General features: G+C 42.8%; 1 protein-coding gene and 2 pseudogenes across 1 annotated transcript; 1 reads left to right on the top strand and 2 right to left on the bottom strand.

Moving 5' to 3' along the window:
• Positions 1-2,059: 2,059 nt before the first annotated feature.
• Positions 2,060-9,125, bottom strand: LOC127777668 (CMP-sialic acid transporter 1). The gene is made up of 8 exons (XM_052304278.1): positions 8,639-9,125; positions 7,524-7,607; positions 7,184-7,398; positions 6,415-6,493; positions 5,283-5,452; positions 4,911-5,097; positions 3,632-3,709; positions 2,060-3,483 (listed from the first exon to the last, which is right to left on the bottom strand). Exons 1-8 carry the CDS (start codon positions 8,687-8,689, stop codon positions 3,379-3,381), a joined length of 969 nt encoding a protein of 322 aa, XP_052160238.1. The 5' UTR covers positions 8,690-9,125; the 3' UTR covers positions 2,060-3,378.
• A 2,387-nt stretch (positions 9,126-11,512) lies between these two features.
• LOC127776970 (uncharacterized) lies at positions 11,513-12,578 on the bottom strand (annotated as a pseudogene).
• A 5,273-nt stretch (positions 12,579-17,851) lies between these two features.
• Positions 17,852-22,241, top strand: LOC127778044 (uncharacterized; annotated as a pseudogene).
• The last annotated feature ends 1,097 nt before the right edge of the window (positions 22,242-23,338 follow it).

A 23,338-nucleotide genomic window follows, 5' to 3' on the forward strand; every position in this document is an offset into this window, starting at 1 on the left:
TTCTGCAACTTGAACTACAAAACATGTAATTTTGTGAAATTTACTCAAGTTAAAACAGAGTGACAAAAAGGAAAAGACGGACCCTCTAATTAAATTCAAAATCGGAGTGACAAAAAGGAAAAGACGGACCCTCTAATTAAATTCAAAATCGGTTACGATTGAAACAATAACCTGAATTCAATTCGGGGACAACCGATGGGGAAATTTTTAAAACTGTTAGGGCGTATGAGGGGGATAATGGAATGTGGTTCGGATGAGCGGTGCACGAGTTCGGCATGCAACACAGAACTAGCTTGTGGTATAAGCATTTCCGTTCCACGGATGTGACTTGCTGCTTCAGTCTCACGCACGCACTGCAGTGGCCACTTCGGACGCTGATGCTATGGGCGACAACAAACTGGGGGCGCCGTACGTGTGCTTGTGCACAAACAGCATCTTTGTTTCAGGCAGGCAACACGGTAAACCCACATTTCTTTCTGTTTTTATTTTTTTCAGATTGCTTGTCCAGTTGAAACAAGACACCTTTGGAACACAAAAAAAAAAAAAAGTATAGAAAAAAAGTTTGATAGGATACAGAAAAAAGAGTTCCGCATTAAAAACAACACCAAAAACCACATCCACCCCTTGCATAGGCTTTTGCCCGCAACATATAAGAATATAGAAGGAAGAGACCTCACTGCAATGGCAGAGGCGACATCCATTCCATGTACAGCATGTCTCTTTCTCCAGTGCCATGTAGGGCATGAAATGTATGTACATTACATGGTCAGTTTTGCTTTGCCTTTTACTCTCAAGACGGGGAAGAGGTAAAGGTCAGGACACAGGAGGAAGGGAAACCAGTGGACTGGGAAAACCACAGTTGATTTCCACCTAACAGAGACAATCTTTTCAGGTCATTCATCGGTGGTGGCCGATGGTTACCTTCTCCAATTTTTTGCATACCACTTTCTGCCTTTATGGTTACTAGGGATATTTCTTTTCTTCTTTAGCAATGCCTACTTGAAATATCAAACACAATGCTGTCATGACAAGCCATATTGCCCACCTTACCTTTTTCCTCCCAACAGCTCCAAAAGGAACGATCAAGAATATAATCGGCAAAAGCATGTTCGCTCCAAGAGATCACTTGACTAAAAAAAAAATACAGACATTTATACAGGAAGAATTGATATAATCAATTGATTTTCCAATTTTTAAATCAATTCCTTCCCCCAAAGGGATACAGCTGCACTACGGTACTGAGATCAGGGTAAAAAAAAAAAAAGAGAAGCATTTGCATAATTGTAGTATGACACCTGTCAAGTTCCATAAGAGTATGCACTGAGACAAATTTCCAGCTGATGCAGGTAACTTAAGTTTGTTACAGCTAACATATTTTGCATCTCAATTCTCACATATGAATGAAGTGAACATTTATAGTGTTGAAAAAACCAAACATGCATAAAAGAACTAAATTTGAGAAAGCATTAGACTCATTTTTTATGTACATGAAAAGCAAGTTATCCCTTAACCCATACTAGCCAGATAAAGGAATGTCCACTGTTCATGTGGTCAGATGGGTAAGCCTTTAGAACCCTAGAAAGTAGACTACAGCTAGCTCAGCTGGAAGTGAAAAGCTTTCTTGAGGGAGGGGAAAGAATCCCTCTGTCCTGAAAATTGCCACTCAAGATATTTCTTGATGGAGGGAAAGAAACCAAAAATTCAATCCTGGAAATGCCACTAAAAAAAATACATAAACTACCTGGGTTTGAATGATAAGCTCAGGAGTGGAGGGCACAGAATTAGCAAAAGATTCACATGTATGGCTTCTAACAATATGTCGAACACACAAAATCCTGATTTTGTACAAGGTAACAGTGGCCAAATTTCTGAAACAGAAACTAGCAATTATCCTAATCATTCACATGTCTCACTATTTCCGAAGGCCAACATATAGTATTAAGTACTACCTCAATTTCAGGTTATAAGACTTTCTAGCATTGCCCACATTCATATATATGTTAATGAATCTAGACACACATATATATCTAGATTCATTAACATATATATGAATGTGGGCAATGCTAAAAAGTCTTATATAATATTAAACGGAGGAAGTAGTTACTAGTACTACTGTAGTGAGGAATAACAAGATATACTTGTTATACAGGCTAACAAGGACTTAAATTCAGTTTGAGACCAGGCACACTATTCAAGGGTTCTGGGCAGAACTAAAATTAGCAAAACAAGGGGCGGCCCACAAACCCTAGCATCAATTTTCAAGCACATTTACACCAACTTATATCGTTTTCCAATGAACAACAATAACCATATGACAGTTTCAAAGATATTTCAGTGACCACTGACCAGCAAGCTTGGTATTGCACGCAAGCCAAAGACAACATACAAACTCCATCCTTGGGAAAGCATTTTACATCATTCTAGGTACGGTACTATAGGAGGGGCCCTCCATTTCCATGGGCAAATTTTATCTGGACATCATAGAATTTCTAGTTTTGCAAATCATGGGATGGGATGCAGATCAAGGGTTAAGCAACTGCAGCAGTATGACAAGAAAACAGAGCCTAATAAACAATCTGATTCATTAACTAAATTGATTTTGCAATGTTATACCTTTGTAAATCAAATGAATTTTGACAAGTCCATGCCTCACAATAAGCTTAGATAGTTACCGCCAGCAGGAATGGAAAACCCTTACGTGTAATTGTTGATGATCCAAATACAGGGTAATAGAATAAAAGATGCTAGAAACTAGTCCCGGTGGAATATGTCATCTGACATATTGTCAACTACGCTATTTACATCGTAGAAAAAAAATAGATTATTTGATTATGATGTCAAATATGTATTATCAAATCATTTTTGTCTTGAAAATAATGTAGGAGCTCTGCTCGACAAGTGATAAAAATAAGTTCTGCATCCTACCTGAAACAAAAAAAAAGTATGGATGCTGCTGTGCTGCAATATTGCAACTGACGAGGGAATCTTAAATTTTCTGCAAAGATTTACTATTTCATGATCACTCACCAGTTTTGCATCTACTGAATGTCAGAAAATTTAGATACAAGGTGAATAAACCATTAAGCACTAACTAAAGAATGTATAGGGATTCTGGATTTCCTTTTCCAAGGCATGCTTTCACCTCTTTGCCAAAAAATTGGCAAAGTGTAGCAGTAAACCCATGTTTGCTCCACTCTTCTTTCACGTTATCTGAAACATGACACTGTACACATATGCTGTGGAGATTGCAGCCTCCGATTTCCATGGGATTACTCACAAAAGCTGAGCTATAAATAATCAACTAACCTTTCTGCTTAAATCAGAAGACCGTACACACTGATCAACAGGTTAAACAACAGTGGCATCACTGGCATGTACCTACTTTGAAGTAACTGGCAATGCTTGTGGCAATTCAACAAGCATGTTCACAGGCATAAAATACATCTGCAGGGAAATTATGCAGATGACAATGCCTAGGAAAAGCTGTAAAAGGGAGGGGATAGAGCATGTGTAAGTATGAACAGTAATCTACATGGTTTCATATCCAACATGTAAAAAAAATTGAATAAACTGAAACGGATGAAAGGGCTCCAATAACCAAAAAAAAAAAAAAAAAAAAAAAAAGAGGTACCTGAAGTGTTGCTCTCACATTGAAAAGATATACAGACAATACCATTGTTAAAAGCATGGCCATTGAAGTTGAGTACACCTGTTCAAATAGAGGTTCATAAAACAATCCTTCAACTTCAATTGTATAAGATAAAAAAGACATATCCTTCTTACTGTCTACAGATTTGTGATGGCATTAACATTTTGCTAAACCCCAATACAAGTACCACTGAAAAAGGATCTGGGCGGCACTAGCAGACTGCACCGCTTGCGCCCAGCTAAACCCCACCCAGCGGCAACATATTTTGACAGTGCTAGAGTGGTGGGAGGCCATCGCAAACACAAAAGGAGTACCCAAAAAGGCACTATGCACCTTAACGCTGCTAGTGACCTGGGAGATTTGGAACGAGAGGAACCGGAGAACCTTCCAACAAAAAGAGCTCTCGACGGCCAGTTTGATGGCAAAAATCAAGGAGGAGGCTAAAACTTGGGTTGGGTCTTGGCAGGAGCAAAAAGACTCGGAGACTGGCTTACAGTATAGTTAGCTAGGGCCTAAGGCCCCTTACTTTTACAGTTCCTTTGTGTACAGTTTACCCCTTCTATATTCAATGAAAACGGCGCTCATCGTTTTGTTAAAAAAAAAAAAAGTACCACTGAAAAAAGGTCTATTAATTTCAATGAATCTGACAAAAAATAATAATGTCTATAGGAGAAAGTTTGAACTGCCGCTCCATGGGTCACTTGATTGGACAGGAAAATGAAGTTATCAAGGAGTGGCCAGTAGAAAGGCATTGGGAATGAATAGCAGCTAGCTCAACCAAGGAAAGAAAAGAGAAGAAACAAACTCACAAAAAAAATTAACTAGTTCAGTATGGTGAAAATCTTATGTTCAGCACACATGAATAACCACATTATCCTGCTTTAGGACACCAAATATACTTGTTTTTCCATGTTTTCTTAAAGACAAATGTACAGTACAAATAAAGCATGCTCTCTAAAGATTGAAGAGCCTGGTCAACTAGTTTTCTTTGACAAATAGCAAATACGTAATTGGCATGAAATCAAATACACAGTATCAATCTGCACTGCAGGCACTAGAATCAGGCATATCTTGATTCTTTTGCATGCGTATATGTAGGTGGATGACTGACCCCATGCTATCGTCCATGGATTTTGGATCTGTGGATAACTTATTTTTATATTGTGAACTTTATCTTCATTTACGTCTTTCACAGTATAAAGGAAACACGCTAGTGAGATGATTTTTTTCTGCACAGCTAAGATTAAGAATAAACTGTCACCTTGACTATATTGTCAGAATACTTCATCAGCCATGAGACCAGAAGGCCAGTAGACCCTAAATTGAACACAACCATCCACGTTGTGATAGAATAGCCATTAAAAAGACGCTGCCACCATGGACCCCTCTCAAATCCAGCTTTGAAGTCACCATAGATAAGCCATCCCATGTTGAATATAACACCAAACCTGACAGTGCATAAGATAAGTGTGAAATAGTGTTTGCCACACCTGGTGTGACAGCACACCAGGTAGCCTTAAAATTGTTTTGATGCAATCAAATGTATAGTCAGAAAATATGCACACTGAAAATGGAAGGTATTTGGCCTGTGCAGGTCTGTGACAATGGACCAGAGTTAGATATAGATACCTACGTATATAATTGTACATTTTGCCAGTACAGACTATCATTATTCTTCTTCATCAAATATTCAGTGTAGACACCAGCTAGTGCAGAAAGGCAAGCAGAAAGTATCCCAAGCATGTAACCCTGAAATGGGGCTGAAAAAAGAGAATCACATGGAGCATCGCCACATCCTTTAACCTGTAAGCAACAGAAGGGTAGTAAGAAAAACAAATTTAGTGACTTAACATAGTTACAGTAAAATATTCAAAGAAAAATTAATGGTATTGCAGTGTATTTTGACATGAAAAAAGGAGAAGTGTCCAATATCAGTGGATCTTTCCTACACATTAAATAGCTTGCGATCATCTAATGAACATCAGAAATCTGATTTTTATATGTATATCTATTGGAAACCTGAGTAAGTGTGAAACATTATGAAAAATCCAATCTTGGAGCATGTATATCAGGTGTAAATATACCGCACCAAAGAATAGAAGAAAAAAATACAGTCACATATTACTCAGTTACATGTTCACAAAGTTTGCGGCCATCAAGTTAAAAACATATAAGTTAGGCAGACTTAAATATGTTTTCTACTATCAGAACGGATCAATGATTATCACACTTACAAGGTGGATCCACACACACATGCCACTAAGGCGAGTGCCCCATAAAGGATGAAGCAGTCATCCGTGGTATCGTAGTATGAAAAAACATGTATGGTTGAACTGGTCATTTGCTGGTTCATTGTTTGCTGATCTGACCAGTTAACCGGTGAACTGGCCAGTTTGGAAATGATATTTTCAATAGATTTTAAGGCTACACATAATAAGAACATTTTTTAAATATCTACAAGATCTCCCATAAATCAAATGTGTAGCTCAGCTCAGTTGGTTAGTGGCCCAATCCATGCATTCGGGGGACTCAAGATCCCAGGTTTGAACCCCAGAAGCCTCAACAGTAGCAAAAGTCAATCTGCCTGGATTTTCTCTCAATCATTATTTTATTTAAACCGACCAGACTAGGTTTTTTTTTCCAGTCAGACCACCAGTCCATTTTTTGTAACATGTTTGTATGAGGAGTTTTGTGAGATAACATAAGCATAACCCAATAGTATATGCTAAAACAAAAGGGAATAAAGTTTCAAAATGTTCACAAACCTGACTTGTAGTAGTTCCAACAGCCAGTAAAACTACTGCCATCCATTGTAGATTTGACAACTTCCTTTTTAGGACAAGCCTATACAGTTTAGAGAGAAAATCAGACTAAGCACCAGAAATTAATTTGGTCAGCATGTTGGCTGGTCAACTAAATGAAGTGTCAATATCTAGTTGCAATGCATAAGTTTTGAAACACAAACATAAGATATTAATTTCTCAATTGTCAGCTGTCACAAATTCAATGGCTCTGCAACACTTGTGTGGTGCACAATTCTTACTAGTTGAAATTCTTACTTTGTGGAGCAAGAAACATTAAAATGAAAAAATGTATAGCTATTTCAGTGAATTGATTGCAGTGTAGCAAATTAAATTATTTTATGACCTGAAAAAACGGACATTAAGTCAACTGAATTTCAAGGGTCAGGGCAAACCTTAAACAACAAAAGAGTGTCATATAGTGAACCACCAGAATAGTTGAAAATATAGAATTTAAATTATCAAGAATCATCAAACATACAGATAATATATGCTAATGACAATTGGCATTATGGGTAAGCTGCTTAAAATTTGAAGACAAGCTAAAAATTTCTATCGTGTATGTTATTTTGGATAAGTCTTTGACTGCTTTCAAGTTCAGAATGCACTTGAAGTTTGAATTTTATCAAATGAAGCAGAGTACACAAGGATATTTAATATATATTCTATCATGCCAATAATATCAGGAAGAATAACAGTGGAAATATTTGACATTAAGGTACAAAAGAGTCACCTAAACAGAATTCCAGTTGTGACAATTTTAAGGTTTCCCATTATCTGATAGGTAGATGGATCAACATAGGTCAAGGTGGCAAACTGCACATTGTTGTGGATGAGATATATGACTGAAGGAACAAGGTATAGTCGTATACTCCTCCACTCTTTTGTCATCCTTGGTGGAGATGAAGACTGGCATTCTTTCCAAAGAAAGAAGCTTGAGAAAGACAGCTGTATCAAGAACAGGTTAACATCAGCATGCAGAATAAATAAATAGATGAATGTTATCTCTTGAGTGCCTTCAGTAACTAGGATATACAGATATCACTGTAAACAATAGCATAAACTTCATGTACCTTGAAGAGTTCTGCGAGAAATGGAATGGTTGCGTAGTCGTACTTATATTTGCCATTGCTCTGCGAGAGGGTAGTCAAGATACCCTGCACATATGCAAGAGAATTAAAAACTCTAGAGCTTAGAAAATAAACCAGGCAATTGAGGGAAAAAAACAAGTAATGGACAATTTCTAGAATAACTTAAGTTAATTTAACTATGACCATGAAGTCTGCTCGTTAACCTCCAATGATTTGGTTTTCTACATCAAGTTGTCAGTTTTGTTCTGTGGGTCATTCTGGTTTGGCGCTTGGAATCAAACATTTCAGTACCATGCTATTCTGGTGTACCCTTCTGGAGTACACTACTATCTCATAACTGCTGGGCAAGCTCCAGAGAAGTCACTCACCATCTTAACCTCCCTAATGCCGCACTATTTCTAGCCCGAGATTCTTCGTCAGGTCATAGCCCTTGGTTGCGCGCTGAAGATTGGTCATGTTCTTGATTTCTTTTGCATTTAATATCTTGATTTCTTCTTCTCTTTCTTCTCATAAGGATATTTTACTCCTATTATTTTTCCATTTCTGTAATTAACTGTAAGTAGAAATATGTTTGGAACACCAGGAAATGTGCAAAATGACCATAATGGTCTGGATAGTTGTCTAGTATGAAAAATGAAGGGCCATCTTCATGCCATACTAACCGAACGGAATGACACATTCCCGCAATGGAATTATAAGTTTGTTCTACATGGTGCGTCCCCGTGACCATTTACATCAACTTGCAAACACCTAGAGAACTTCACAATTCCACCAAAAACCCATCCCCAACAAGGGAATAAAATGGACACCTTCAGAACACGCCTGCTCAGGTAGCTGCTCCCTGAAGCAGGCACGGACCCCCAGGCCACACCTTATCTGAACTGCATTTCTCCAAACCACAACTCCAATGGATCAAATTACGCACATCGCCGCAGATCGAAGCAGCAGCAACCGCCGCCACCGCCGCCGCCTCCTACAGAGGCCTCTGCTCCACGCGTCGACGAAAAACCCAAAGCGCGTAGATCTGGACAGCGCGTCGCGGGAAGAGGAAGGGGAAGATGAGGTGGAGGGTTTAGGGAGGGGGGGCCGGGGCTTGCCTGCGAGCTGGTGAGGACGGTGAGGAGCGCGGCCACCAGGTACCACTGCATCGTCGTCTCCTCCTCCTCCTCCTCCGCCGCCGCCGCCGCCGACGACGACGACCTCGGCTTCTCCCCGCGCGCGCGCTCTCGCTCGCTCTCAATCCGGGTTCGGGGAGTGGTCGTTGTAGAGCAGCGGAGTCGACGAGACAGTGGTGCGGTGGGCTACTTGCGTCGGCGAGGCAATGTGGCGTTGGACCTAACTCCACTTTAGGGCCTATAGCTACGGGTTGGGCTCGGAAAGGGCTCGAGGCGAGCCTGACTGGCAGTCGCCGGGCGGCGGCGAGGCGGAGCCTCCCCAGCCCCAGGTCGTGGTCGAGGTTGCGGCGAGAGAGACGGACAACGGCCGGCGGGGAGCGGTGGCGACGGCGGTGGCGGCGTGACCGGGCCGGGGAGCGGAGGAGAGCTCTGCACGGTGGGTCCGTCCTTTCTAATGGGTGGGCTCGGCCGGTTTCCGGCCTGCAATGTGCAATCGGGGCCGTCTTCGACGCAAAAATGAAAACGTCCGTTCTGCTACTCCGTCCCAAAATATAGCATTTTTAGCGTAGTGTCAAGTTAACTATTTTTAATCTTAATTATTAATAAAAAGAGATCAATCATACATATGCTAATTCCTTCTAGTGTACTGTTTCTATTTACAATAGACGTATGTATATAAATGTAACTTTGTATATGTGTATACAAAGTTTATATGTATATAAATATACATACGTGTATATACAACGTATATATAAAAATTTTATATATATCCATGCACTTTTAATGTATATAAAAAATATATACGTGTATACAAACTTTATATTCGTATGTATAAACTTTGTATACATATACGAAGTTTGTATACATACTCCCTCCGTACCCACAAAACAAGTCGTTCTAGGCTCTTACCCGTTTTCACAAAACAAGTCGTCGTTCCTCAGCGGGGTTTAGTTTGGATGCGTATGCCCCTGATGCGAGAGCCGAGCAACGAGCGGCGAGGCAAGAAACGAGGCGACGTGATTAATGCCGCCTTAAGCTGAATGGACGTGATTAATGGCGCTCGATCTTTCCTCTTCATCTCCCGCATGCAGCACACGCTCGTCGCTTGCCGCTCGCACACGCGCGTCTCTCTTCCTCGCCGCCCGGCTGTAGTTAGGGTTCAAAGCTTGGTCGCGCCATGGAGTACGTCGAGTCGCTGAAGTCCGTCGAGGTGCCGGACTCCGTCGACGCCCTGGACATCGTCAACGCGCTGGACTCCGTCGAGGGGCTAGAATCGGAGATGGCGTTGGACTCCGTCGAGGTGCCGGACTCTGTCGAGGTGGTACCGGAGTCCGTCGAGGTGGTGCAGTGTCCTCGCTGCGGCACATTCCACGCTGGCGGCGTCTTCGGAGAAGCATGCTTCCAAGCTCGCCGCCGTGCTCGCAGGTGTGCCCGTTGTGGCCTTTTACATGAAGACTACGACCTCATAGCAAGGTTTTTGCTTAACATGGAAAAGTTTGATTGTGAGTTATACATTCCTGATGGGGAGAAACTTCAAATGGATGGTGAAACCATACTTCTTCCTGAGCACGTTATCAAAAAGTTGGACGAGATCTACAGTATGAAGGAGTTGGAAGATGCAAAGATGAAGCAAGAATAGTAAGTTACATGTCTCATTCAGTCGACCTAACATGCAAGCAAAAACTAATTTGCTGCTAATATTCTTGCTTCGGCTAGCATGCTGCAAAGACTAACATGCTTGCATCATCTAATATTCTACTTCTAATTTGCTGCAGCGAGACTAGCAATGCATTCAGCAAGCAAGGATGCTTCACATGAGATTTGCAATGGCAGCCGATCTTCTCTCTCTAGTTTTTCCTTTTGCATGTGAGGAATTTTGATCTTGTTGCCACCTTTTACTTTCATGGCTTCCTTCAAAACAGTTTGTAGTTTTACAAACATTCTGTTTGCTTTCCATGGAGAGTACTCTAAGAATGCCTGCAAAACATGTGTGGAATAAATCTTTCACCGAGTACTTTAATTGTTGAACAAAACAATGAAACAAGTGAACAATGGATCCATTTACATGTTCCACGGCTAGAACTAGATCTTTTATTGTCTTTGCCTCCTTTTTTATTGAATTGCTTGAATAGCTCGAAAAAACCCCAAGTCTAGAGTGTTAAAATCCGGAGAATTGGGTGGTTGACAAACTAGGCGAATGTCAAACCCTTCTTCCCTAGCAGCCTCACAAAAAACAGGATCATCCAATTTCAAATGGGAAGGTGCATTATCTTGTTGTATAAAAATTGGTTTGTTCACATCTTCTCTTGGCCATTTGGCTCGAATGGCAGGCAACACTTTGTTTACCATGAAATCTCTAATCACATCTCTTGTTATTGAAGTTATTGGCTTGATTACTAGTTCTCCACGAAGACGATTCTGACTACTTCTCACAGCATGTTCATAAGTGACAAGTGGAAAACAACCAATTTTACCATCAAAAACACATTCTCCATTCCTAAACCTTGGTCGAGCACAAACACACAAGAACATGAGCCTAGGGATGTAATTCTTGTTCTTACAAGTGCGATGTGGTTCATCTTCCTCGGGTAGCAAGTAATACTTCTCAGATTTTTGAGAGAGGTAGAACCATTTTTCATCAATGAACACATAGTCAAAAAAATCCTTAAATCTTGGATCACCAACCAAACTTTGATCAATCATGTCAACACACCACTTCAACCTAGTCTTCTTGTTAGCATCTGTGAGGTATGGTTTGATGCTACTAGAGTGCCGTCTAAGCAAACCTTTTTTCAAATACCTTTGTATCCTAGATTTGGAAATACCAAGTTTACTAGACACATCTTCTATGGTCATTCATTGCTTGAGAGGAATGTTGCGCAATTGTTCCAAATCAAGAGGGATTGCCTTACGACCAGATCTACCCTTCTTGTGACTAGCAACCACAACCGGAATGTTATGAGCAAGTTGGATTTTACCTCGCTTCCATAAGCGCTGAACTGATCGAATGTGCACTCCAAATTGATCAGCAACCCTTCTTGTATCTTTCTTGCCTAGTTTCCCATTCTTGCTGTCCTTCAACAATGCTTGGTACACTTGTTTTGTGACTTCTTCTGTCATGTCCTTCCTTCGATGTTGTCCTTCAACAGGAGCTTGGTTCTGTACAGCATGTTCTAGTCAAAGAAAAAAAACAAGCACATTCAAAAAAAAAATAGCCATTGCTTTAATAAAAAAATGAAAAAGGAAAGAACAAACTGAGATCAAGATTACCAACGTGGTTTTGTAAAAAAATCTAAATCAATTACACCAAATTCATCTAGTGGCATGTTCAAATCAAATCCTGTCGGAAAAAGGAAAGAAAAAACTTAGAATAGAAACTTAGTTGATGTTGTTGTTGTGAATATAAAAAAAAGGAAAGAACAAACACATTACCATTAACGTTGTGATCCTCCAATATTGGCTCGTTGAGATGGAAGGGAACATTGCCGTCCTCATCTTCTTCTAGGCGGACATTCAAATCAAAGCCAGCAACAGCTGGAACAGCCTTGCATGCTGTAGATGGAAACTCTCGCGGACTGAAAGTGAGCAGGTTAAGCACAGTAATGGAAAGAGAAGAAGCCGTTTAAATAGGCATGGTGAAACTGAAACGACATCTACCCGTGAAAAGAACGAAAAATATGCGCCCAAAAAACACCCGCGAGAGCGCCATGCAAAATCAAAAAAAAATAAACGGAGTGCCCAGACGAAAAAACGAAAAATACGCGCCCAAAAATACGCAAAAACGGAGTGCCCAGACGAAAAAACGAAAAATACGTGCCCAAAAATACGCACGCAAGCGCCATGCAAAATCAGCAAAAAAGTAATGAGCTCACCAAGTATCGAACCTAAGCACTCAACCTTCAAACCTCACTGCACTAGCCATTTGAGCTCTGTTTGCTTCTCAAATGAATGCACCCGCACCCTCATTTAATAGGGGCAGACATGGAAGAATAGTCTCAAATTAATCACTCCTTAGTAAGCACAATCTTGTCCTAAACGACTTGTTTTGTGGGTATGGAGGGAGTATGTATTAAAAAACAAAAAAAAAGAGTATAAAAAATATATATACATGTATATAAACTTCGTATGCGTGTACAAACTTGTATACCTTATATACAAAGTTTGTATACATACGTATAAAAAAAGACACATATATAAATTTTTTATATGCACATATACAAACTTTGTGTACGTATATAGAGTTTCTATACGTACGCATATAAAGTTGTATAAAAACCGGAAAAAACCAAAAGGGAAAAAAAGCCACGAAAAAACCGAATGGAAACAAGAGAAAAACCGAAAAAAAAAGAATCGCGCACATGTTCCTCCACCACGTGCCCCCTCTCCGCACGCGCCACATGGCAGCGCGGGGAGAGGCGCATGGCTAGTCATGTATTAGCGATTTCACCCCTGATGGGTATGCCGTATGCCACCAATATGTGTGGAGAAACCCACGCGTCAATCTAGTCGCGTCCATAGAAAATCTTGTAGGAAATCCGTCTAAATCATGTTGGAAGAGGGTGTAATTGAGTGGATCATGCACTAGCTTAGTTAAATAGAAGGACTAGACATAGTGCGGTGTGGAGACTTGATGCTCCTACTTTATGTTCATGATCTTGTTCTGCGAGATTATAATGACTCTATTTAATCAATAAAATTCACCCCCGTCCCTGAAAAAAATATGTTCTAGAAAATCTGAATTCAGGCTGCTTCACTACTTGTTGACGAAAAAATCGAACACACCAGCCTGGGAGATCTGCTTAACTCCTGTGCAGGTCCAACGATTGATGAGATGCGAGTGTGCCAGTCAGTTTGATCCTTCAACTGACAAGATATGTAAACAGCAGATAAACACAGCCGATCGGCTGACAAGCCGATGGAGTAGTTCCAGCCGATAGCCGATAATAGCCGATGCTGATACTAGCCGATAGCGATAAGGTTTAAGCAATCGGCTATATGTCCAATGTAGATACTAATATAATGGCAATCGGCTGATGATGATGTAATAAAATAACAATATAATCCAGTATAAACCAATCGGCTAGCAATATGATATAATAGAACAAGCACTGATCCGACGCTTAAAGCATACATCGGCTGGAGGTCCGATGTCATAAAATCCACAAGATTAGGTTAAACAGTAAAACCTTTCTTGCGATCAGCTAAATCCAATATGTATGCAATCCTTGTAAGCCGATGCAACATCCAAATAACTCATCGGCTGAAACCCCGATGAAAACCTTATTGGCAATCAAAAAGCAGGCTAGAGATTATGGTTCTAAGCACGATTTAATAGATCAAACTTAACTGATGCAGCACTAAGTATGAAAAGAAACATAATATCTAGACAATCAAGCCATTGACTGAGTTTTCAGGGTGGTAGATGTCTAAGCTAATCTAATTTAGTAACGGGATTTAGCCGATACCGGCAGAAACCCTAAAACGAGAAGCAGCCGATAGAGCTAAATTGATATGCTAAGACTAGATTAACAGAGACATATGATAAATAGGTAGGCAAGTATATCATCCGAACCAGAGCAATCCAAGAGGTCGAATGTACTGATGCAACCTTGAACGACGCCGACGTAAACGATACAATTGCCTAGGCCGGCGGAACATTGGACTTACCCCTTAGCAAGAGATCGAACACCGATGTAGCCCCGCGTCAGGTGCCAAGTCCCGTCGGACGATAAAATAAAGTAGAAAAGGTAAAAGGTGGCGATGCACCGAATTGTATTGATCGTAGCGATAGATTACATAGACCCCGGGCGTACATATTTATATCCATGGGTTGATACAAGTCCTTGTCGGACAAGAAAGAAACTTTCTTAAATATAAAAGGAAAAGATGAAGTCCTTATAGGACACTAAACACACTTTCCTAAAGATAAAAGGAAACTAACAAACTATTCATAATTAATAGATAACTTGCCATGCCGCATTCTCTCTGAATTCGGTCACTTCTGGATAAGCTTCCTTTAGTAGATCAATTTCCTTAACCGAATATAGCAAGAATCCGACAACTAACGACTTGACAACTCTCATCGGCTAATCTCAGGACTTCGAAGCCGATGCTGACTCTAAGCCGATGACTACTCCGGGCTTACCAAATTTCACTGTTAACACATGCCCCCTAGTTTTGAAGTATGAGAACTCATGCTTCAAAATTATCTTCTTTCTCTATCTTGTAATCGGCTTTCATGAGCCGATACTGATGTACTCCACCATGCTGAAACTGATACGCTTGCCCCCCGAGCCAATATTGTTGTTCCTCCATTAAATTCTCCACCGTGACCATGATCTTGGAATTGACTTCTTCTTCAGACATGTGGATATAAAATTCGTGGTCCCACCAGGCGTGCTAATTTGTGTTGACGAAAAAATCGAACACACTGGCCTGGGAGATCTGCTTAGCTCCTGTGCAGGTCCAAATCTTGATGAGATGCGGGCGTGCCAGTCAGTTTGATCCTGCAACTGACAAGATATGCAAATAGTAGATCAAAACAGCCGATCGGCTGACAAGCCGATGGAGTAGTTCCGGCCGATAGCCGATAATAGCCGATGCCGATACCAGCCGATAGCGACAGGGTTTAAGTAATCGGCTATATGTCCAATGTAGATAATGATATAAAGGCAATCGGCTGATGATGATGTAATAAAATAACAATATAATCTAGTATAAACCAATCGGCAAATAATGATATGATAAATAAGCATCGATCCGAAGGTTAAAGCACATATCGGCTGGAGGTCCGATGTCATGAAATCCGCAAGATTAGATTAAACAGTGAAACCTTTGTTGTCATCGGCTAAATCCAACTTATATGTATATGCAATCCTTATGAGCCGATGCAACGTCCAGATAACTCACCGGCTGAAACCCTAATGAAACCCTTATTGGCAATCAAGAAGCAGGCTAGAGATTATGGTTCTAAGCACGACTTAGTAGATCAAACTTAACTGATGCAGCACTAAGTATGAAAAGAAACACAATATCTAGACAATCAAGCCGTTGACTGAGTTTTCAGGGTGGTAGATGTCTAAGCTAATCTAATCTAGCAACGCGATTTAGCCGATACCGGCAAAAACCCTAAAACGAGAAGCAGCCGATGGAGCTAAATTGATATGCTAAGACTAGATTAACAGAGACATATGATAAATAGGTAGGCAAATATATCATCCAAACCAGAGCAATCCAAGAGGTCGAATGTACTGATGCAGCCTTGAACGACGCTGACGTAGACGATACAATTGCCTAGGCCGGCGGAACATTGGACTTATCCCTTCGCCAATGATCGAAGACGATGCAGCCCCGCGTCAGGTGCCAAGTTCCGCCGGAACGTAAAAACAAAAGTGGAAGTAAAAAGGGTGGCGATGCGCCGAATTGTATTGATCGTGAAGATAGTTTACAATGACCCCAGGTGTACATATTTATACCCATGGGTAGATAATAGTCCTTGTAGGACAAGAAAGAAACTTTCCTAAAGATAAAAGGAAAACATAAAGTCCTTATAGGACACTAAACACACTTTCCTAAAGATAAAAAGAAAACTAACAAACTATTCCTAATTAATAGATACAACTGCCTTTTTCGGACTCGATCCATACATGGCAATCATCATGAAGCACATCAACTTAATCCGACAATGATTCCAATATCACCTTGCCGGAATCGGCTACATCGGCTTGCCTTGTCCGATTCGGTAACTGCCGATGCACACTGTAGCCAATGCGGTTCCGAAGCCGATTCATACCTTGTTTCCGTTATCGATTTCCTTCCAAATCCGCTTCGGCCTTAACTCCAAATCCAATGTAAATTTACCAACTTTCGTTGTTAACACTACCGGAGACACTAAGGTTTTTTGTTTTTTCTAGACACCAGAGACATGTTTACGGAGTGACGCATTTTCTTATGATTAATTAAATATTTATTATTGTTTTAAAAAATAGATTAATATAATTTTTAAAGCAACTTTTGTATTGAAACCTTTTAAAAAACACACCGTTTAGCAATTTAAAAAGCATGCACACGAGACACAAGGCAGATGAGTTGGGAAATGTGGAGGAAGAACACAGCCTAAGAGTAAGTTTAATAGTATAGCCAACTACTAACTCCAAATCATATATAGTTAATTTAGTAGCTAATTTATACAATAGTTACCTATAGACATATACTACACAATTCATACTTGGTCCCACACCTGTCATATCTTGGAGTCCGTGCTGTAGCTAGCTACAAATCTACAGCCCGATGCTATTTCTCTCTTCTCTGGTATCTTCTCAAAATGTGTTCAAGGCCGCTCCTAACATTTCGGAGGCCCAGAGCGAAATAAAAATAGAGGCCCTCAATGGGTATAATATGTAGAATATTTTTTTTCTTAACGATTGTAGAGCTAATATATCTTCTAAATAGATATAAAACATACAAATGCAATACACGCTCTACACACATATGCCTGATAGATAAAGATCATAAGACCCTAAATCACATATCTAACAGAGTAAGGAGAAAGCATAGATAAGAGGTGTCCTACTAAACCTGAATAATTGAATCCTCTAGGTTAGGATGAGTTACTTTGGCCCCACTCCCACCATCCTAAAATAAACCAACCCAAATTACGATTACGATGACACTACGCTACGCTAGGTAAGCTTATACTTATTAAATTATTGTAATTATTGTAGAGACAACATTGCAAACACAATCCAATTGCCTATTAATAGTTCCACGACTTTGAGAAAATTGTGACAGTATCAAGTAATTCATGCTAGCATTTTCATAAGAAAATGCAGTGATAAGTATAATTGTACGTATCAACATGTATCAGTGATCGATCCTGTATTTAGTGGTGGTTATATTAAATACCATCAATAATCATCTCAATAAAGAAGAGAGAGGAGAAAATGTGTGGAACGGTGAATAAATAATCCAGTGTTAGGATTAATCAAGACTGATCGAGGCCCTTATCACGGCGGGGCCCAGGGCCACCGCACCACTCGCCCTACCCCAGGGCTAGCGCAAACCGAACTCGAGCCAAGCACCCGAAACCGAATTCGAGCCGCGCTGCGGATCCATCACAAAGCCCATCTACCCAAAAACCCAATCAAATAGCCCACGCGCGGGCTTGGCGGCTTGCCCCCGTTTGCGAAACCCGATCAACCCCCACCGTCGCATCCAGATCGTACGGCCCAAACGCACCAACTCGAAAATCCCCTCCTCTTCCTCCCTCCCTCCGGCCCTCCCGAGCCCTAACCCTAGCTCTCTCTCCCCATCACCACCGGCGGCCATGGCGCTCGCCATCCGCGCCGCCGCCGCCGGCGACATGGCGCCGCCATCCGCCTCCGACCCGACCCTCGGGTTCCTCACCAAGCGGGACACGGAGGTGAAGCTGCCCCGGGCGACGCGCGTGAAGAACAAGACCCCGGCCTCGGTCCAGATCACCGCGGAGCAGATCCTGCGCGAGGCCCGGAGCGGCAGGAGCCCGAGGTCCGTCCCCCCAAGCAGAAGATCGCCGACTCCGTCGAGCTCTCCGAGTACCGCCTCCGCCGCCGCAAGGAGTTCGAGGACGCCATCCGCCGCGCCCGGTGGAGCGTCGGCGCGTGGGTCAAGTACGCCAGGTGGGAGGAGCGGCAGGGGGACTTCGCCCGCGCGCGCTCCGTCTACGAGCGCGCCCTCGACGTCGCCCACCGCGACCACACGCTCTGGCGTGGCGTGGATATGCCGAGTTCGAGATGCGGAATCGGCATATGAACCGAATGTAATGTGTGTGATCGCGCCGTCTCCCTCCTGCCCTGGGTGGACCAGGACCAGCTCTGGTACAAGTACATCCATAGCTCTGGTACAAGTACATCCATATGGAGCAAGTGCTTGGAGCCGTCGCCAAGGACCAGCTCTGGTACAAGTACATCCATAGCTCTGGTACAAGTACATCCATATGGAGCAAGTGCTTGGAGCCGTCGCCAACGCCTGCAAGGTGTTTGAGCTGTACATCCATAGCTCTGGTACAAGTACATCCATATGGAGCAAGTGCTTGGAGCCGTCGCCAACGCCTGCAAGGTGTTTGAGCTGTGGATGGCATGGCGTCCTGACGCAGCTGGTTGGAACTCGTACATCAAATTTGAGCTAAGATACGGTGAAATTGAGCGTGTGCGGGCCATCTTTGAGCGTTTTGTGGCCGAACACCCGCAGTCACATACATTCATCCTGTACGCAAAGTTTGAGATGAAGCGCGGAGAGGTGGAGCGGGCACGACGGGTGTACGAGCGTGCAGCAGACCTGCTGGCAGATGATGAGCATGCTGAGGTTTTGTTTGTAGCCTTTGCTGAGTTTGAGGAAAGGTGCCGGGAGGTCGAGCGCGCCCGTGCAGTGTACAAGTATGCACTTGACAGGGTGCCCAAAGGCCAGGCTGAAGAGCTGTACAGGAAGTTCCTTGCCTTTGAAAAACAGTTTGGTGACTGAAGGAATTGAGGACGCCATTGTGGGTAAGAGGAGATTCCAGTATGAGGACGAGGTGAGGAAAAACCCCCTCAATTATGATTCATGGTTTGATTACATTAGGCTTGAGGAGAGTGTTGGGAACAAGGACAGGATCAGGGAGGTGTATGAGAGAGCCATTGCTAATATCCCACCTGCAGAGGAGAAGCGTTACTGGCAGCGCTACATTTATCTATGGATAAATTATGCTTTGTATGAGGAGCTTGATGCAAAGGACATGGAACGGACCAAGGAAGTTTACAGCGAGTGTCTCAAATTGATTCCACACAAGAAACTCACTTTTTCTAAGATGTGGCTCATGGCAGCCCAGTTTGAGATAAGGCAGAAGAATCTCAAGGCTGCACGGCGGATTCTTGGAAATGCTATTGGGATGGCTCCAAAGGGCAAGATATTCAAAAAGTACATTGAGATTGAGTTGTATCTGGGTAATTTTGAACGTTGTAGGACTCTCTATGAGAAGTATATTGAATGGTCTCCAGCAAACTGTTATGCCTGGATGAAGTATGCCGAATTAGAGAAGAGCCTTGGTGAGACTGATAGAGCTCGCTCGATCTATGAGCTTGCTATTGCACAGTCAGCCCTTGATACGCCGGAAGTTCTATGGAAGGTATGTTGTTCTTTCTATTATCCTAATATATCGTCATTTTTATGGCTTTCAGACTAAAGTGATAGATATTTCCTAGCATGGCTTTAGCCTTTAGTTCCTAAATCAGTTGAATTTCATATTCTAGTGATTTGTTGAATTGACATTGTCTGAGACAACACCCGCACATAAAAAAAACTTGCTTGTGCTTTCGGAATTGCTGTGGTACCTAAGCATTCCAACATTCATATTTTATAATGTTTGACCATCCATATTCCATAGTCCAACAATATATGTATTTATAATTTAAAGGTACCATTATATTCATTGTTGAAAATATTTTGATTTTCAGTTTATTTATCAATACAGAAGTTAATGAGCCATGCATTGTAAACATCACTAGTAAATATTTTGATTTTCAGTTTATTTATCATTCTAAGGAAAAAAGATGTCCAGAATACAGAACATTTTGAAAATTTGGGCCTTTTAGGAAGTTTTTTAAATAGTTAGGTCCTATTATGATTGACAGATTCTCTCATTAATTTCACTAGAATAATTAATTACTGCAGAAACTATTATAAAATTATTTATACAAAACTGTTGTACAGCATCAATCCTTGTTACAATATTTGAGAATTCAGACAGCCATAAAGTAGTGATCTTAGCAAATCTATAGACCACCTTAAAATTTTAGTCAGCCAAGAGTACCTTAAAATATGAAATTCCTTTTGTTTGTTTGCTATGTATATTCTTAATCATTTCCTTTTTTGTATCTTGCAGGAATACTTGCAGTTTGAAATTGATAAAAATGAATTCCACAGAACTTGTGAACTCTACGAGAGATTGCTTGATAGAACAAAGGATTTGAAGGTATGGATTAGCTATGCTGAGTTTTGAGGCCTCAGTTGGTTTGGGTGGGGAAGACAGTCAAAGTGAGGAGATTAAAAATGAAGTTAGTTATCAACAACAGCAGATAGAGCAGGTTCGAAGGTGCCGAGGTAAACAGAGTTTGGAGAACAAATTTACTTTGTCCAGTTGAGTACCTCTGTTCCTTGTCATTCATAGTGCAATAAATCTAACCTCTTCTTTATTGCAATTTTCAGCTGTATTTGAACGGGCATTTGAATACTTCAGAACTAGTGCTCCAGAGTTAAAGGAGGAAAGAGCAATGCTCCTTGAAGAATGGCTTAATAAGGAGGTGAGCTTTGGTCATGTCGGTGATGTTACCTTAGTGCAGAAAAAGGCACCAAGGAAAGTGAAGAGAAAGAGACCAGTTCCTTCAGAGGATGGCTCCACTACTGCGTATGTGCCTTACTCAATTATTTCATTCTTCTATAGTTTCTCTAACAAGTTTCATTTTACTCTGTGCTATCTGCCCTTAAAAGGAGGTTAAGAAATTTGGTATAACAAAAGGAGACGATAAATAGTTTTGACTCCTAATCTGTTCGCATAGCTTGTTTTCCATTTAGGCTGCCTGCAATTTAGGGAACAAATGTGCTGATAAAACATGTTCCTAAACCTTAGTAGGTATGAGGAGTACATGGATTATATTTTCCCTGATGAGGTTGCGCTGGCACCAAACCTCAAGATCCTCGAAGCGGCCTATAAGTGGAAGAAGCAGAAGACAGATGATACTGATGATGACTGATATAAACAGCAAAGGCTGCCTTGATGCCACTGTTTCTGTGGTCAGAGATGAGCTGATCCTTGTCAAAATCAGATCTGAAGGACTTCCACAATGCTGGGTAAAGTTGTGAATGTGCCCTGCCTTATTGCTCAACTTGTACAATATTATGTGGTTTGTGGCACCGGCATTGATGAATTGAGTCATCTGTCATGCTCATACTCTTTCATTTTAGTTTTGATATGCACGATCATGTCGCTTGCCTTAATATCTTTTACATCTAGGGAGGCAACTATGTAGCAGTCATATTTTCCTAGGAATGGTGCATGTTGTGTATGGAAGCTGTAAGGTGCTGTACATACCAGTCCGATGGATTTTGTGAAAACTTATGTCACACTGGTGATATCCAATTTTGGTGAGCAAGAAGATAAGTGAATTGAGGGCAACTCGTGCAGTCACAGGTGTGTCATGTCTCTTATTTTTAGAGTTCTGAAGTGGAGCTCCTCGTGACTCGTCGACAGCAAGATGGGCTCAGATCTCGTTCTCTGCGGGAATAAGTTCACATTAGGTCCCTCTATTTGTCGCCCAGTCTAGCTTTCATCCCAGCAAAACCGGGTATGACTCCGTGCAAAAAAAAAAAAGGTCGCTCGGGCAGTATTGTGTCTGGTTTTGGATGACATGGCTCCCTTTGACTAGGTCCTCGTCCAACGTGGCGCTTATGTGACAAATGATTCCTGGAAAAATCATAAAAAAAAATATAGAACCCACATGTCAGCTACACAAAAATTATAAGAAAAGGTGGGGCCCATGTGGTCCCACATCAGCCCCCTCTTCTCTCTACCCCCTCTTCCTCCCTTACAGAACGGCGAGCGGCGGCGTAGAGAGGGGCGGTGGGCGGAGCGGCGCATGGCGGCCGGGTGAGGAGGGGCAAAGCTTGCGGCATCGCAGAGGGGGGGCGGTGGGCGAAGCGGCGCGCTGGCGCTCGGGCGAGACGAGGGGCCGCTCGTGGCGGTCGGGCGAGGAGGGAGGCGGCGCTCGGCGGCCCGCCCTTCCGCCCTCCCGTCGGCCGCCCTCTCCGCCGGCGCGGTGCGTGCCACCGCTTCTCTCCCTCCCACCCGTCAGCCGGCTTGCGCCGCCGACCCTCTCCCGCCGGCAGCCGCGCACCGCCGTTCCTCTCTCACCCTCCCGCCAGCCGCCGACCCAAACGCACCGCCGCTCCTCTCCCTCCCTCCCGCCGGCCGGCGCGCGCCGCCGCTCCTCTCGCGTCGGAGGTGCACGCGGCATCCTTGGCGAGGTCGCCGCCCGCCCCTCCGCTCTGCCCACGGCCTGCCGTCGCTCCGTCGCGAGGACGAGGGAGAGCCGAGAGGAAGAGGAAGATCCGAGATTGGAGAGGGAGAGGGGAGGGGAGCCGGCGAGCTCGAGCTCGCCATCCTACCCGCCCGTCCTCGCCGACCACTACACGCGGACGCTTGCTCCGCCCCTCTTCCGCTGCCTCGACGTCTATCCCCCTCAAGTTCATGTCGAGAACGAGCGAGCGAGGCAGGCGGCGACCTTGGCCGGTGAGCACGCCTGCCACCGCTCCGCCCGCCGCCCGCCGCCCCTCTGCTCCGCCCACCGCCGCTCCCGCTGCCCCTCTGCTCCGCCCGCCATCGCTCCGTCCACCGCTCGCCGCCCTTCTGCTCCGCCCGCCACCCGCCGTCACTCCGTCCACCGCCCGTCACCCCCTCTATGCCGCCGCCGCTCGCCTTCTTGTAGTATAGGGGGAAGAGAGAGAGGAGGGAGGCTGATAGGTGGGACCAAATGGGCCCCACTTTTTTTTTAGCTGACATATGGGTTCCACGATTTTTATTATTTTTTCGGATAAAATTGCCACGAAAGCGCCACGTCAATGCCACGTAATCGCCACGTCAGTGCCACGTGGGACGAAGACCTAGTCAAACGA

Source organism: Oryza glaberrima, chromosome 6 (genome assembly GCF_000147395.1).
Source record: "Oryza glaberrima chromosome 6, OglaRS2, whole genome shotgun sequence".
In the NCBI taxonomy this organism is placed as follows: Eukaryota; Viridiplantae; Streptophyta; class Magnoliopsida; order Poales; family Poaceae; genus Oryza; species Oryza glaberrima.